Source organism: Sorex fumeus, unplaced genomic scaffold, assembly GCF_029834395.1.
Source record: "Sorex fumeus unplaced genomic scaffold, SorFum_2.1 ptg000033l, whole genome shotgun sequence".
NCBI lineage: Eukaryota > Metazoa > Chordata > Mammalia > Eulipotyphla > Soricidae > Sorex > Sorex fumeus.
The window spans coordinates 31,532,700-31,547,791 of NW_026606090.1; the positions used below are offsets into that span (position 1 = coordinate 31,532,700).

General features: G+C 39.1%; 1 protein-coding gene across 2 annotated transcripts in view; it reads left to right on the forward strand.

The window, feature by feature from the left end:
- The window catches only part of MLIP (muscular LMNA interacting protein), a 331,240-nt gene that overhangs the window by 254,797 nt on the left and 61,351 nt on the right, over positions 1–15,092 (forward strand). For both annotated transcript variants that reach the window (XM_056116919.1, XM_056116920.1), the window contains one exon: positions 2,591–2,719. In XM_056116919.1, coding sequence (XP_055972894.1) covers positions 2,591–2,719 — 129 coding nt within the window. The remainder of the gene's footprint in view (positions 1–2,590; positions 2,720–15,092) is intronic.

Genomic DNA, 15,092 nt, shown 5'->3' on the forward strand with positions numbered 1-15,092 from the left:
GATCATTAAATTCTGGAAATTCGTAGAAATTAAGAAAGGAAATACTGGTGGAGAAACAAATAGAAAACACCAGTAAAATTACTGTTGTAATTGTACAATTACAAATACAATTCTGTTATTGCAGATATTTGATATCCAACAACCTAGGATTTCTTCTCCCCTCCCCCACTCCACGAGAGTGTTCTGAGTGAGACTCTAGGTCATCTGATCTGTTGCATCTTTCTGATAGCAATATAGTGATTGAGTAGTCAATTCTCTCTGGCAGGGGAAGTCTGTTAGCATAGATGTGTCCCTGGTGAGCTGTCCTCTCTTTATCCAGAATTCCATGTTGGGTTTGTAACCTGGTGGGACCAAATTATTGGAATTTTGATTTCCTTCCCCACAATGAAGCAGGGGAGGAGAAAATGTAGTATTTGGAGAAGAAAGAAGGAGAAACGGGAAGGATAAAGAAAAGTAGAGGGACTGGAGAGATAGCACAGCGGGTAGGGCGTTTGCCTTGCATGCGGCGGAACCCGGGTTTGATTCCCAGCATCCCATATGGTCCCCTAAGCACCGCCAGGAGTAACTCCTGAGTGCAGAGCCAGGAGTAACCCCTGTGCATCGCCGGGTGTGACCCAAAAAGCAAAAAGAAAAGTAGAAAGAGAAGAAGTCTGGGCAGTGTAGGATCATGACCAGATACTAGGCACCTTCTTGATGGCCAGTACTGAGAGGAACCAGCAACTGCCCGATTGTGTTCTTGTGTGGAGTTTCCTACTGGCACGAGGTTCTCAAGTGTATAAGCAACTGTGTGATTTTAAACAGTATTGGTTGTTACATGTGTAATTTTTCCTCCTTGAGAGAAAGACTTTCTTAAGTGGGAAATATTTCTCAGCCTTTGGGAGACAGAGGCATTTCTCAATCTATATGTATATATATATACATATATATACATGCATATACATATATATATTTCGATATGACAACTGGGAAAATCTATTGAAAAGAGCTATTTCAGAAGAGCATTTATTCAAGACTCAAAATATATTAGGTGGTTTATAGAGCGGAGAGATAGATATCCTCCCTTAAGGCGTAGCTTGTGACAGTCGACATTGACTGAACAGAGCTAATTGACTATTTTCTGAAAGGAAATGGAGTTAAGAAGAATGGTTACGCTAAAATGCTTAAACAGAAAACGTGTCACAAGTTTTGTTGAATTTCTGTTTGGAATGGATTTTGTAAGCTTCTCAATCATTTTCTGACATTTTTCAGCATTACAAGGCTTTTGTATTTGTGAAGCATCATTTTGAAATTGTCCCAAACTAGATTGTTCTCTCCTAGGCCTCTTTGACCCAGTTCTCTCCCTTTGTCTCCTCTTTCCTCTTCTCTCCTCTCTTATTTTCCTTCTCTCCTCTTCTTATTTTGTCTCTCCTCTTGTATTTTTCTCTTTAAACTGACATCGAGGACGCATTTATGAACCCTGCACATCCTCTTTCTCAGGCTAACTGCATCTCAACTTGAGAAGTATAGTCCTTTTACTTTATTACCAGCTCTTTCCTCTCTGGAGAAGCCTACATTTTCTCTTGAATATCTCTCTCTCTCCCTTTCTCTCTCTCTCTCTCTCTCTCTCTCTCTCTCTCTCTCTCTGTGTGTGTGTCTCCCCACCCCCCTCTGTATATGTGTCTGTCTCTCTCCTTCTCCCTCTGTGTATGTGTGTGTTTTTCTCTCTCCCACCTTTATTTTCACCATAAATTCCTGAAATAAAATTAATTCATCTCAAACAAGAGCAAAAACTGAAGATATTTGTGAACCTTGAATAATGAAAATGTTAGATACAGCTGTTTTGATAACAAGTTGATGAAGTATACTTGCGTTTGACCCAAACTCAAACTTTGAATAGAATCCAACGTAAGGAAAAAGACTCATAGGGAAACCCAAGACAAATCAGAATGTTTGGGATTAATTTCTGCAAGTACTTAAATCTCTTTTCTCTCTAGACTGACTATTACGTACTTTTTACTCTCTTTTTTAAATATTCCCATATATATATAGCTTTTATGTGAAGTAGGGTATTTCCCATAGCTCCCAAACTGATGTATTATAATGTCAGTCTCTCTGTACCTACAGAGAAGTTTAAATCTCTATTGTTGAAGGAGGAAACTTGTTTGCTACCTATTTCTACTTCTTTCAGATTACAGTTATGTGGACTTGGGGAAGTGGAGATAGTGTCCAAAGAAAAAGATCATATGTGGATGTGACAAATTCCTGTATTCTACTATACACAGAATGAGAATGCTTATTGGTACAGGAATGAAAGTTTTACTGATTAAATGCACTTGCAAGGATACAAAAACAATGTTTGGCCAGATGAATTAGAAAGTTTTGCCATCTAAACCTCATGATAGATTTTTATGAGTTCACTCATATAACAACTGGTACTAAAGTAAGATTAATTTCAATGATTTTATTTCAGGACTAATTTTATATGCTTACAGAATGCTTTAAAATTTTATAAAATTATAAATTTTGTTATAACATCTCAAAGACTTGATTCACGTATTTATTGTAATAATGTTCATTTTTTTATTTAAAAAATTATTTTATCTTCATGCAGACTAAACCTGGAGTAATTCGCCCAGTACCTATAAAATCCAAAATATTACTGAAACAAGAAGAAGAGATCTATGAGCCCAACCCATTTAGTAAATACCTGAAAGAAAGCACAGAGCTCTTTTCTGAACAGGTGAGTATACCTGAGAATTTTGTTTATATTTTGATAATATAAAGTAGTACATTTGCATATCATGTATGTAAGAACATATTCATTTGGCTGAACTTTAGTGATGATAGATCCATTTTTGCATAATTAATGTTCTTAAATATTTTCATAATGTTTTAAAATATTTTGAAGTCTTTAAAACATTTTCTCTGTAATGCTGGCATTATATTAGGACCATATCATCTAATTCATCGATTGCTTTGAGCAGGCCCTAGTAACGTCTCCTTCATCCTAGCCCTGAGATTATATTCAAGGCTCTTTAGGAGAATGAGACCCATCATTGTTACTGGTATGCATATATCATCTATATACATATCATGAAATTGCTGATTATACTTGTCATATATGTAATTTTTATTTCTAAAATTCTTCGTTTCCTGAAATAGAGATGGCATTTTAGATAAGGTATACTACTATCTTGGGCTGGAGTGATTGCACAGAAGGCAGGGAGGGTGTTTGCCTTGCACACAGCCAACCCGGGTTTGATTCCTCCACACCTCTCGGAGAGCCCAGCAAGCTACCGAGAGCATCTCGCCCACAGGGCAGAGCCTGACAAGCTCCTCATGGCGCATCTGATATGCCAAAAACAGTAGCAAGTCTCCCAATGGAGACGTTACTGGTGCCTGCTTGAGCAAATTGATGAACAACAGGAGTACAGTGCTATCCTACTACCTTAGACAAAAAACCTACTGTTTTTATATTAACATGGAAGAAATTATGTGGTCCTCTAGATTTAATAGTATAGATTTAATAGTAAGGGGATAATGGCCAAAGTTATTCAAGACTATTTGCAGTCCCTTAGAATGAACCTGAGTCCTGCAATGGGCAAGAAAAGTGCTTTACATGCATCACACCAACCCCAGCAAAACATTTTTATCATATACAAAAATACTACTAAAATCTATTGCCTATATGACATTGGGCTGGAGCGATAGCACAGTGGTAGGGCGTTTGCCTTGCACGCAGCCAACATGGCCGACCCGAGTTCGATTCCTCCGCTCGAGAGCCCAGCAAGCTACCGAGAGTATCTCGCCCGCAGGGCAGAGCCTGGCAAGCTCCCCCTGACGTATTGGATATGCCAGACACAGTAACAACAAAGTCTCCAATGGAGACGTTACTGGGCCCACTCGAGCAAATCGATGATCAACGGGAGGGCCTTTACCTTTACCTATATGACATTGATATATTTAAGCTTAATGTGACCTTTTAGACAGTATTATATCTTTTATTTTTGTATTCAACTAGACAATATCATATCATTATAATGTTTTTTGTAAAACTAACCTTATAATCTAGTCTTATATGACAAAAAATGCCAACAGTTAAAATGAATTTCACATGATTTGCATACTTCAAAATACAATTTTATAAAATAATAATTTGGGGTCTGGAAATACAATGCACCAAATAAGGCACTTGCCTTGCACACAGTTGATTCAAATTCCATCCCTAGTAGCCCACATGATCCTCCAGCGGTCCACCTGTGACTCCAAAACCAAAATAATATTTTTGTTCTTTTTATTTGTATAATTTTAATTTTTTTACATTTTACTTTAAATGTGATTCATTACAAAATATCAAATTAATATATATTACCACAATTTACAAATCTTTGAATTAATAATTTAAATTTTCAAGTATGGGAAATTCTTGTCATTAAAAGGAGTCAACATTTCTTTTCATTGCTTCTTCTGACAGGAAGTTTAAGGCCCTGCTTAGTACAATATAAACCTTTGTACTGCACATACGTGATTGAAAATCTGAGCTCTTTTGCAAATATTAAGGTGCTACACACATAATTGCATTTGTATTATCGTTCAACCAATTTATCCTTGTGTGTAGCCCAACTTCCGTAGGGAGCATGAAAAGTAGTGTGTCAGCCTGTAGACTTTCAGAACTGAAAGTCTAGATATTACTTAAAAGTGAATACCAAACAATCTTTGATCTTATGTCTTGATGAATGGGAAACTGCAATAGGTACTATTGATACACTGACAAGCTGCAGCTTCTATCAACTCTTCCCTTTATATTGAACTCTGCCATCTGGTTGTGTTCACTCAATTGGACACCAAGATAGGTCACAATGTAAAATGTTTAGATTTACTTAAAACGTAAATTGAGCAACAACAATTTGTAAGGTCAGCATTGCTACTACTGTAGAACATCAGTAAAAGAGAATATACTCAAATTCTAGTTCTAGCTACTATTGTAATAGAGTGGTGCAAACTCTCTTGATTTCACCCACCCATGTAATGGAAATTAGTTAGGCAGACAGTCAGGCCAAAATGAAGCAGCTCTCATTCACTAATCTGCCTTAGACTGGGGAGTGTTCCACATGACAAGAGATGTTGGATGGGATTGTTAAGTCAATAAATTCCTACAAGCAGCTTCACTGCCATAAAATATGATTTTGAAACCCTCTATTACAAAATGTCAGACACTAAAGATCCTGAAACCAGATGGAAATGTATTTACTGTAGCTTAAGAGGGAACAACTGGGCAACCTTTTGAACTGATAATGAAGTGAAAACTTGCCTAGAGACAGTCTCTGAGTACCAAAAGCAAAGTTTGAAACCAAATGCACAATCAAAATAATTGAGACTTATTAATCAACTATTTTTACATCAAAGTGCCATAGCCTAGGAGACATTATTATACAGAGATGTCATTTTTAACAAACACTATTCTGAACAAAGCTTATGCTTTTTTTTTTTTTGGAAATTACCTTTCAGTCCATTATTATATCAGCTTTTACTCCTTTTGAGGGACTGCAAAATTTCCTTACATTCCACTTATAGATTTAAAACTAAGTGATGTGCTTTGAAGGATAATTTTATTGTTAATTAAAGGCAGGGTTGGAACATAATTAACAGAATTGATTGGGAAAATGGGCATCCAGACGATATAGAGACTTAGAAAATCAATCCATTGATGTGAATGAAGACTCTAAAAAGCCAAATGGTTTTTAGTTTGACTATTTTGAGTTTGCCACTGATTGCCTTCTGCTCATTTAATGTACCATGTTAGATAAAGGTGATTTGAAATTAGTAACTGAACCCGTGATGTTAGGTCCATTTTCTCTCTTAAAGCCCTAAACAAAAGCATAAAAAATACATCAGAGAATTAAGTCAGGGAACATTTTCTTTTATGATTTGCTCACATTTAAAATATACATTGCAGTCTGTAAACATTGAATAACGTACATGTTTTAAAGTGTTGATGGGATCCCAAACATAAAAGTTGTAAGTTTGAAGACGTGTTCTAGATAGGAGAGAGAAACCCTTTCTTCCCCTTCAATCCAAGATAAAGTAATTTGAGGTAAATAAATTAGGTGGAAAAAAATAGAGCTAATGAAAAGAACAACCATAAGAAAGCATAGGAGAGAATTTGGCACAGACTTTTGGCACAGACTTAAAAATGGAAAATAAACTGATTTTTAAAATTCTGTTTTGAGGGCTTGGGGGTGATATTCCCTGCAAATGAGCGAATGAAGAATTGAATCAGTGGTGCTGTTCACATGCACCAAAGAGAGTTCTGACAGCTGTTATTTGGAACCCCCAGTTCACAAAGCATGTGATCTCTGGCTCACTGTGTCCAGGTCTTAAATAGTACTGCACTGTCTATAGCACTGTCCTCCCATTGTTCATCGATTTGCTCGAGTGGGAACCAGTAATGTCTCCATTGTGAGACTTGTTTTTACTGTTTTTGGCATATCCAATATGCCACGGGGAGCTTGCCAGGCTCTGCCATGCAGGCCGAATATTCTCAATAACTTGCCGGGCTCTCCGAGAGGGACAAAGGACTTGAACCTTGGTCGGCCGTGTGCAAGGCAAAGCCCCTACCAGTTATGCTATAGCTCCGCCCAGTTCTTAAAAGTTCTTAAAAAAAAGAAATAAATTATTAAAAACGTTATTCAGTGTCTGCAGAGGAATGCTACAAATACTCCTGGAACGAGGTCAGCAGTAGGTTTGTAAATTCAGAATTTGTAATTTCTTAGGGACTGGAAAGTTTATTTATTTATTTTAAATTTTTACTTCATAACTCTGTGAGGTTTATGAGTTATGAGGTTTGAGTTATGAACTCAGATTTGAGTTCTTCAGAATAGTATGCTAGGTTCTGGATTAATTGTTTTGGGATTTTGAGCAGCTGCAGTGCAAGTGTGTAGTCTTGAGCTGAACTCTTGGGTGGCCCACGTGCAGCATGAGAGATGCCCTTGCCACAGCCTGGGGGGGGGGGCAGCAGTACTACTGTCTGCCAGCCCTGCCCCCACAAGCAATTCCCAGCTTCCTACAGTGACAGATAAGCACCACACACAAGGGGTACAAGGCTTAGTGAGCACTGCAGCTAGAGAGATGTGCAAGTGACAGCACCAGGAAGTGTGATGTCAAGAGGGCATTTGTGTAGGTACTGCACACACCTCCAGGGAGCAGCACAACCATTATTTCTGTCTTCCTGCAAGAATGTGGCATGTGGTGGGGCACGTGCATTCTAACCTCTACCCACCAATGGAGGGAAAGGAAGGAGGATTAAAAAGAGAAAGAAATCACTTACGCATAATATTCCGAGCTCTGAAGGTAGACATTCTAAGTGAAATTTAAACTTAGAGTTCAGTCATCAAATATTAACTCATCCTATTATAGAGTTTGACCTTCAACACTTTATTAATCTCTCTTTTCTCTGAATGTAAAAAATACCTTGGATAAAATAAAACAAAGCAATTCACCTGCATGGCGAATTCCTGAAACATGCATGCATTTTCATGGGCTCTGGTGTGTCAGAAGAATGATCACTTTCCTGCCTTTCTAGGCTATTTCCCCATTTCCTTGTATTTATCTAGTTGTTGATTTTCAGAACAATGTAGAAAAGATAGTATGTTTTTTTTTAAGTCAGTAAGTATGAGAACTCTTAAAATACAGGTCACTGGATTGTTAATTCCCATTCAAACCCTAGTTATGAGTCTGAAAAATGAGGACACTTAAGTGCTTTTGAAGGTATCCTTTTATCTTGAGCTTTATTATTTTGACATTATTGGACCTCTCCTGATATTTCAGATCCTTATATGGTCCCCAAAAAGGGAAAACATGGAAAAGAAGCAAAAATCACAAACGTCATAGATTGTGAGGGATGGAAAGTCATAAAATACTACTGAGGTCAGCATTATGACAGATCTTACCCATTCCCATGGAATGTACTGTGACTTTTGTTTTTCTTTTGAATTCTGCAATTTGAGTCAGAGAATTTTTTGTCTCCTTTTTTTTTAAAAAATTGCATTCTGAAACATTTAGCCATATTGTAAATCACAGTGACTAAATAAATACATCGAAAAAAACTATTCAGAACCTTTACTCAGTGCCACACCCCACCAGGCGAGATGAATCACCAGTCTCACCCCAGCCTCTGCCATTTCAATGACCCGGCCTTATGTCTCCAGAAGCACAGCAGCGTGACGGCACCTCACCAGGTTCAGACTGTCAGAGTTATATTTCATCCCACTGAATGAAGGTAGGCATGGAGGGAACATGGCAATTCCCAGCCTAGTTCCTCAGAAGGTCCCAGGGTTCAAATACAGAGATTTACCCTCAGCACAGCAGAAGCACTCCAAAACTAACGGTGAAGACAGATAGAATCTAAGTTCAAGAGCAAAAACAAAAACAGAAGGCTCAATCATCATTAACCAGCTAGTAAATCCTCAGACGATGACCTTCCTGACATCATTGCGAGGATGCTTATTCAGGTCAAAGAAACAATGGCACAGTTAACAAAGGAAAGCACAGAGCCAAAGCTATAAGCAGAAATGAAGAGAATGTTAGGTGATATAAAAGACTCAAAAACTCTGAGCAAAAGAGCAAAAGGTGAAATGGAGGAATCCTGGATAACAACAGAAGGTAGAAAATAGCCTGAAGAGAAATTAACAGTATAGGGGCTGGAGCAATAGCACAGTGGGTGGGGCGTTTGCCTCGCACGCAGTTGACCCAGGTTTGATTTTCAGCATCCCATGTGGTCCCCAGAGCACCGCCAGGAGTGATTCCTGAGTGCAGAGCCAGAAGTAACCTCTGAGCATTGCTGTGACCTCCACACACACACACACAAACACACACACACACACACACACACACACACACACGAAATTAACAGTATAGTAGAGAACTATGGAATGACTTCAAGTGGAACAACATAAGAATCATCAGAGTTCTCAAAGTACAGGAAGACTTTGGAACAAAGTCAAAAGACAAATTTGATGAAGTAATAGTTAAAGAAATCACAGAAAGTAATTTCCCAGAGTTGAGGAATACAGGCACCGAACTCCATGAGTCAAAGAGTCCCAGTGAAAATTGACTCAAATAGAAAAACTCCAGCGCATTTTGTCCTCAGAATGACAAAGAAATAAATGGGCATCATAGTGAATGTAAGATTAAACAACAAAACCAAACAAAAAAGCAAACCACCAACTCTCATTTTTGGGACTGCATATGTAGTAGTTTTGAATTCATTGTTTCCATTTAATTTCAAATATAAAACTGCTATAGTCACACTGCAGTATTGAATATTGAGGTCTTATTTGTTGCTGTCAGAACAGTTCCTTTTGCTTAGAAGCAGAATCAAGTTATACTTCAGGTATTTTTATAAAATGGTTCAGTGGAATGAGATCACTGTGAAGTACGTCTTTGAGTAGAAAGGATAAAAAGCTGAGAAAGACTAATGGATTCAGTAAAGTTAGGATATTTTGTTGATAAGAATGGTGGCATGGGAGATTGAATTGTGATTATGATGAATGTAAATTAAATTAGAGAAGAATAAACAAAGGCTGGGGAAGTGGCTCTGTGTTGGGGTACCTGTCTTTGATATGTGAAGCCCTGCATTCAATCTCCAGTGCAGAAAGGAAAAAGATAATTATAGTAAGTAGAGCTAATTATTTGTATTCAATTTTTTCCAGAGAAAAAGTTGAACAGTAACTAGATGAGGAATAATAGAAGCTTTAGTATTTCTTTGATAAATAAAATAGTTTAGCAATTTAGGGGTAGTATGAATCACTGTGAAAATTAAGACTAAGGTAAGAAAAATACTAGGGGCAGTAGCACACTTGCCTTGCTTAATGGATGTGATTACACTACCTTGGTGACCAGGATAAGGCAAAATATATGTGTACAGACTCAGGAACTCTTAAGGGCTGAGGGTACCTGGTGCAGTATTTTTCTAATGTGAAATAAGTGAAATAAATCATGCAATTTATAAGAAAAAGGAGAAGGGAATGGCAGAATGAATGAATTAAATAGAGCATGACTTTATGCCTCCTTTCAAGGGCCTTAGCAAAGGGAGTGATAATAGGTTGAAAGGGAGACTAGTAATCATTTGTTTCAGCTACCTTCAGCGAAGTCAGCACACACAGCTGAGAGGGGGTTGGACCCAGGTCTTGGAGGAAATTAAGAAAATCTCCTAGGTAACAGACACTGCTCACTGGAAGACTGGATGCAGTGGTCCAGGAAAAGTTCTGGCTGGGAAATAATCTCTAAAAAAGTATGCTTGCTTCCAGAGACAGGCAGGTGGCCTCAGGCCTGGAGAGGAACAGGACTCTGCCCCTTCTGTACTTGGAGTCTGTCCTGGATGCAACACTACTGTTGCTTGTTGAAAAACGCAAAATGTTGTCATGTTGCAGAAAACCGGATCCCAGCCCGAACAATTTTCCATGGGAGCTGGTGAGATGTGTAGCATTCTTTGGATTTTTTTATTATTGTTCTTTTGGTTTCCATGGGAAAGATGGACATCACTCTGAGGGAACAAAGAGACTTTATTAGAACTTAGTACAGTTATAGAAAACAATGGGGCGTTATGTGAAAAGCTGAAAAATGTTTAAAAAAACAAAGAGCAGGAAGACTTTGGAGCATCTCTGAAGGCTGTCAACATTGAGAAGGAGTCCCTTTGGGAAAGCGTGAAAACAACCTGAGAAGGGCCAGAGCTGTCCCAGGGTACAGGGAAGGATCTACTTCACTTCCCAGAGAGCGTGTCCAAGGAAGTGAGGTGGGTGGCTTCCAAATGAGGCGAATTGGAGGTGGAAATATCTAAAACTATAGTATCCCAAGAAAAGAAAATAGAAGTCCTCCAGTGGCAGGCAGCCGAAACCAAAACAACCCTTAAAATATTTCAAATGCAGGATGAGATACTTCAGATAGCTCTCAAAGATGTAAGGAAGAGTAATTCCTAGCTTCAGGAAAGTCAGAAGCAGCTTTTACAAGAAGCTGAAGAGTGGAAGGAATAAGAGAATGAACTTCAGAATCAGAGATTCAAATATAAGCACTCCCCAGAAGCTGGCAAACAAGTTCTTACATGGCTTAAGGGCAATCTAATCAAGTCTCTGAGTGAGCACTTGCTAAAGATTCAAGATGACATAAGAGATGAGAAACCCCTGGCCCTGGAAATAAAGACGGAGTCAAGAAAGGCTGACCCACCTAACGGAACTCTGAGGTGAGTAATTCACTCCTTGCTAAGTTAAATACTGCTTTAGAGATTCTAGAGAGAGAAGGCCACCAAATGGATACCCCATTATCTGAAGTGGATGAAACAAAGGAAGAACTTACACAAGCATATTGAACATCTTCAGAGGGAACAAACCTTTTTGCGGTCAAAAAACAGACAGCTTGAAGATGAAATGCAAAATTTCAGAAAAACAAACTTCAAGAAATAACTGCAGTATATCAAGAAGATGAGACCTCACTTTACAGGAAATTAATACTAAAGCAAAATGACAGGGTAGAGAAAGAAAAAAGTCCTTTCCAAACTGGGGCAAGAGAGATGAACAGAGTTGGAGACCTGTGCACCTTGAAGAATTGGAGAGAACTAACCATTGTTATGAAGAGGAAGTTATTTTCAAAAAAACAAAAGAGTGGCACTAATTATTCTGCAACTCAGATTGCTGAAAGACACCTCCGTAGTTTAAGGGAAGAAAATGCCCACGTCAGACAAAAGTTAACTGAAGCAGAGGTAAAATTTTGACTTTCATCAAAAGATCCTAATGGGTCTGATGTTCCAAATAAATATTCTTGGAGAGAGCTCTCCCACCACAGTCCTTCCGCTTCAAGTCACCCTCCACTAAGAAGAGCTTTTCTCCCTCTAACAAAGCGGAAGGGAGCTTGGGAATCCTAGAGGTTCCTCGTCCCTGGATAAACAACAGAGAGGAGAATCAAGCTATGGCCATCTTCTGCCAATGGGCCCCTTTTGCTTCATGAGAACAAGCTCACAGGATGTTGATTTATTCTCTAGGAGGGTCACATCCTGCTCCAGCTCCTTGTGGAAACAAAGGCAGAAAGAACTTCAGTCCAGTTCTGGCAGACTATCTGAACCAACAGAACCCAGAAGTTTGAATATGGCATCTTTGAATATAGGTGACCCCACATCTAGAAAATATGATAGCAGAGAGAATATTTGTAATGTCAGTGTGCCTGAATAAAATGTTTCTGCTCAGAAGGAAGTAGCTACCCCTGGCTCTGTTCACCACCTTTTCCTCTGATCTGAGGTCCACTGTGACCACCATGACAGGCCCCACTCGCGAGAAAAGGCCTCTCCTAACATTTCTTTTCTCCACTTCTCTGGAAACATGATCCATTTTTTAGAGATTATTTCCCAACTTGAGCTAGGACAAAGGAGACGTTACGCTCCTGGTGCCTGCTTGAGGAAATCGATGAACAACAGGATGATAGTGATAGTGATTTCCCACCCAGTACTTTTCCTGGAACACTGTGTCTAGCATTCTAGTGAGCAGTGTATTAATTTAGGAATTAAGCGTCTAAATTATGAAAACCTGGCAGGTTTTCTTAATCACCTCCAAGACCTGGGTCCAACCTCCTCCTCCGCCTCCATTACCACGCCCAGCAGATAGAAGTGAAGCTCATTCCGAGCTGATGGTGCCTTTAAGTAGCACAGGAATGGACACCCGGAATCCCACAAAACTTTACTATTGTTATGTCTAATGTTTTTACTTTATTCCCATTATTAGTTCTGGTAACTGCTGGCATTTGCATGGTTATAATTTTATCCAATTAAAACTTAAAGGTTTTAGAATTCTCAGCATAGTGTGTTATAAGTTAATTTATATCTAAAAACCATTATTTAATTTTTAGAGTTTAGATAAATTATTATTATTATTTATCATCACCATTTATCTTTGAACATAATGTTTTGCCTTTCCCCCCACAAATTGAAAACTTTTATTTTATTTTATATTTCTTTAGTGGAGAGATAGAACAGCAGTAGGGCTTTTGGCTGGAGCGATAGCACAGCAGTAGGGCGTTTGCCTTACAAGCGGCCAACATGGCCCACCCGAGTTCGAATTCTCCGCCCCTCTCAGAGAGCCCGGCAAGCTACCGAGAGTATCTCGCCCGCATGGCAGAGCCTGGCAAGCCACCCATGATGTATTCGATATGCCAAACACAGTAACAACAAGTCTCATGATGGAGACGTTACTGGGCCCTCTCGAGCAAATTGATGAACAACAGGAGGACCGTGACCGTGAGATTTCTTTATTAGGGAAACACCATGAGGTACAGTTGTAGACTTACATATTTTTGTTTTGGGTTTCAGTTATATAATGATCAAGAACCCATCCCTCCATGAGTGCCCATTCTCCACCACCAATGAACCCAGTGGCCCACCCACCCCCCAACTCCCCACACCCCACCCAAATCCACCTCTATGGCAGGGCATTCCCTTTTGCTCTCTCTTTCCTTCAGGGTTAGGGTTTGCAATATAGGTATTGAGTGACTATCGTGTTTGATGTATAGTCTACTTTCAGCATGCATCTCATATCCCAAGCGAGTCCTCCAAACACCCTTTACTTGGTGTTCCCCTATCAATCGGAGCTGCGTTTTCCTCCAGCATGTGCTGCGGGCTTCCAAGCTGTGGAGCAGACCTCGTGGTACTTATCTCAACTATTCTTGGGTGTTCGTCTCCCATTCTGTAACTTTATATTCCCCAGATGAGTGCTGTCTTTCTATGTCTGGCCCTCTTTTTCTGACTCATTTCACTTAGCATGATACTTTCCATGTAGAACCCCTTTATATAAATTTCATGACTGCATCTTTTCTAACAGCTGTAAGTACTCCATTGTATAGATATACAAAAGTTTCTTTAACCAGTCATCTGTTCTCGGGCACTTGGTTTTTTTTCCAGATTTTGGTTATTGTGAAAAATGCAGCAATGAACATAGAAATGCAGATGTCATTCGACTATACTTTTTTTGCCTCTCCGGGTTATATTCCCAGGAGTGGTATTACTGGGTCAAATGGGAGCTCAATTTCTAATTTTTTGAGAATCATCCATACTGTTTTTCAAAAGGGCTGAACCAGTTGGCATTCCCACCAGCAGTGAAGGAGGGCCCCTTTCTCGCCACATCCACGCCAACACCAGTTGCTTTTGTTCTTTTGGATGTGGGCCAGACTCTGTGGTGTGAGATGATATTTCATTGTTGTTTTGATCTGCATCTCCCTGATGATTAGTGATGTAGAGCATTTTCTCATGTGCCTTTTAGCCATTCGGATTTCTTCTTTGACAAAGTTTCTGTTCATTTCATCCCAGTATTTTTTGATGGGGTTGGATGTTTTCTTCTTGTGGAGTTCAACCAGTGCTTTGTATATCCTTGATATAAACCCCTTTTCTAATGGGTATTGGGTGAATATCCTTTCCCATCCTGTAGATTGTCTTTGTATTCTGGTCACTGTATCTTTTGCGGTGCAGAAGCTTCTTAGTTTAAGATAGTCCCATTTGCTTGTCTTTGTTTCCACTTGGCTGGTCAGTGGCATGTCATTTTTGAAGAAACTCTTAGGCTCAATATTGAGGAGGGTTTGCTGACCTTGTCTTCAATGTACCTTATGGATTCTGGTATGATGTGGATTAATTCATTTTGATCTGACTTTTGTGCATGGTGTTAAATTGAGGTCTAATTCCATTTTTTGCATGCGGTTGTCCAGTTATGCCAGCACCATTTTTAAAGAGGATTTCCTTGCTTCACTTCACTTTTTTTGCTCCCTTATCAAACATTAAATGCTTATACATTTGGGGTTGTGTGTAGGGATATTCCATCCTGCTCCATTGGTCTGCAGTTCCGCCTCTGTGCAAGTGCCATGCTGTTTTAATTGTTACCGCTTTGTAGTACAGTTTGAGGTTGGGTAGGGTGATGCCTCCCATCGTCTTTTTCCCAAGAATTGCTTTAGGTACTCGTGAGCATTTGTTGTTCCAAATGAATTTTAGGAGCGCTTGATCCATTTATTTGAAGAATTTCATGGGTATCCTTATAGGGATCGCATTGAATTTGTATAGTGTCTTGTGAGTATTGCCATTTTGACAATGT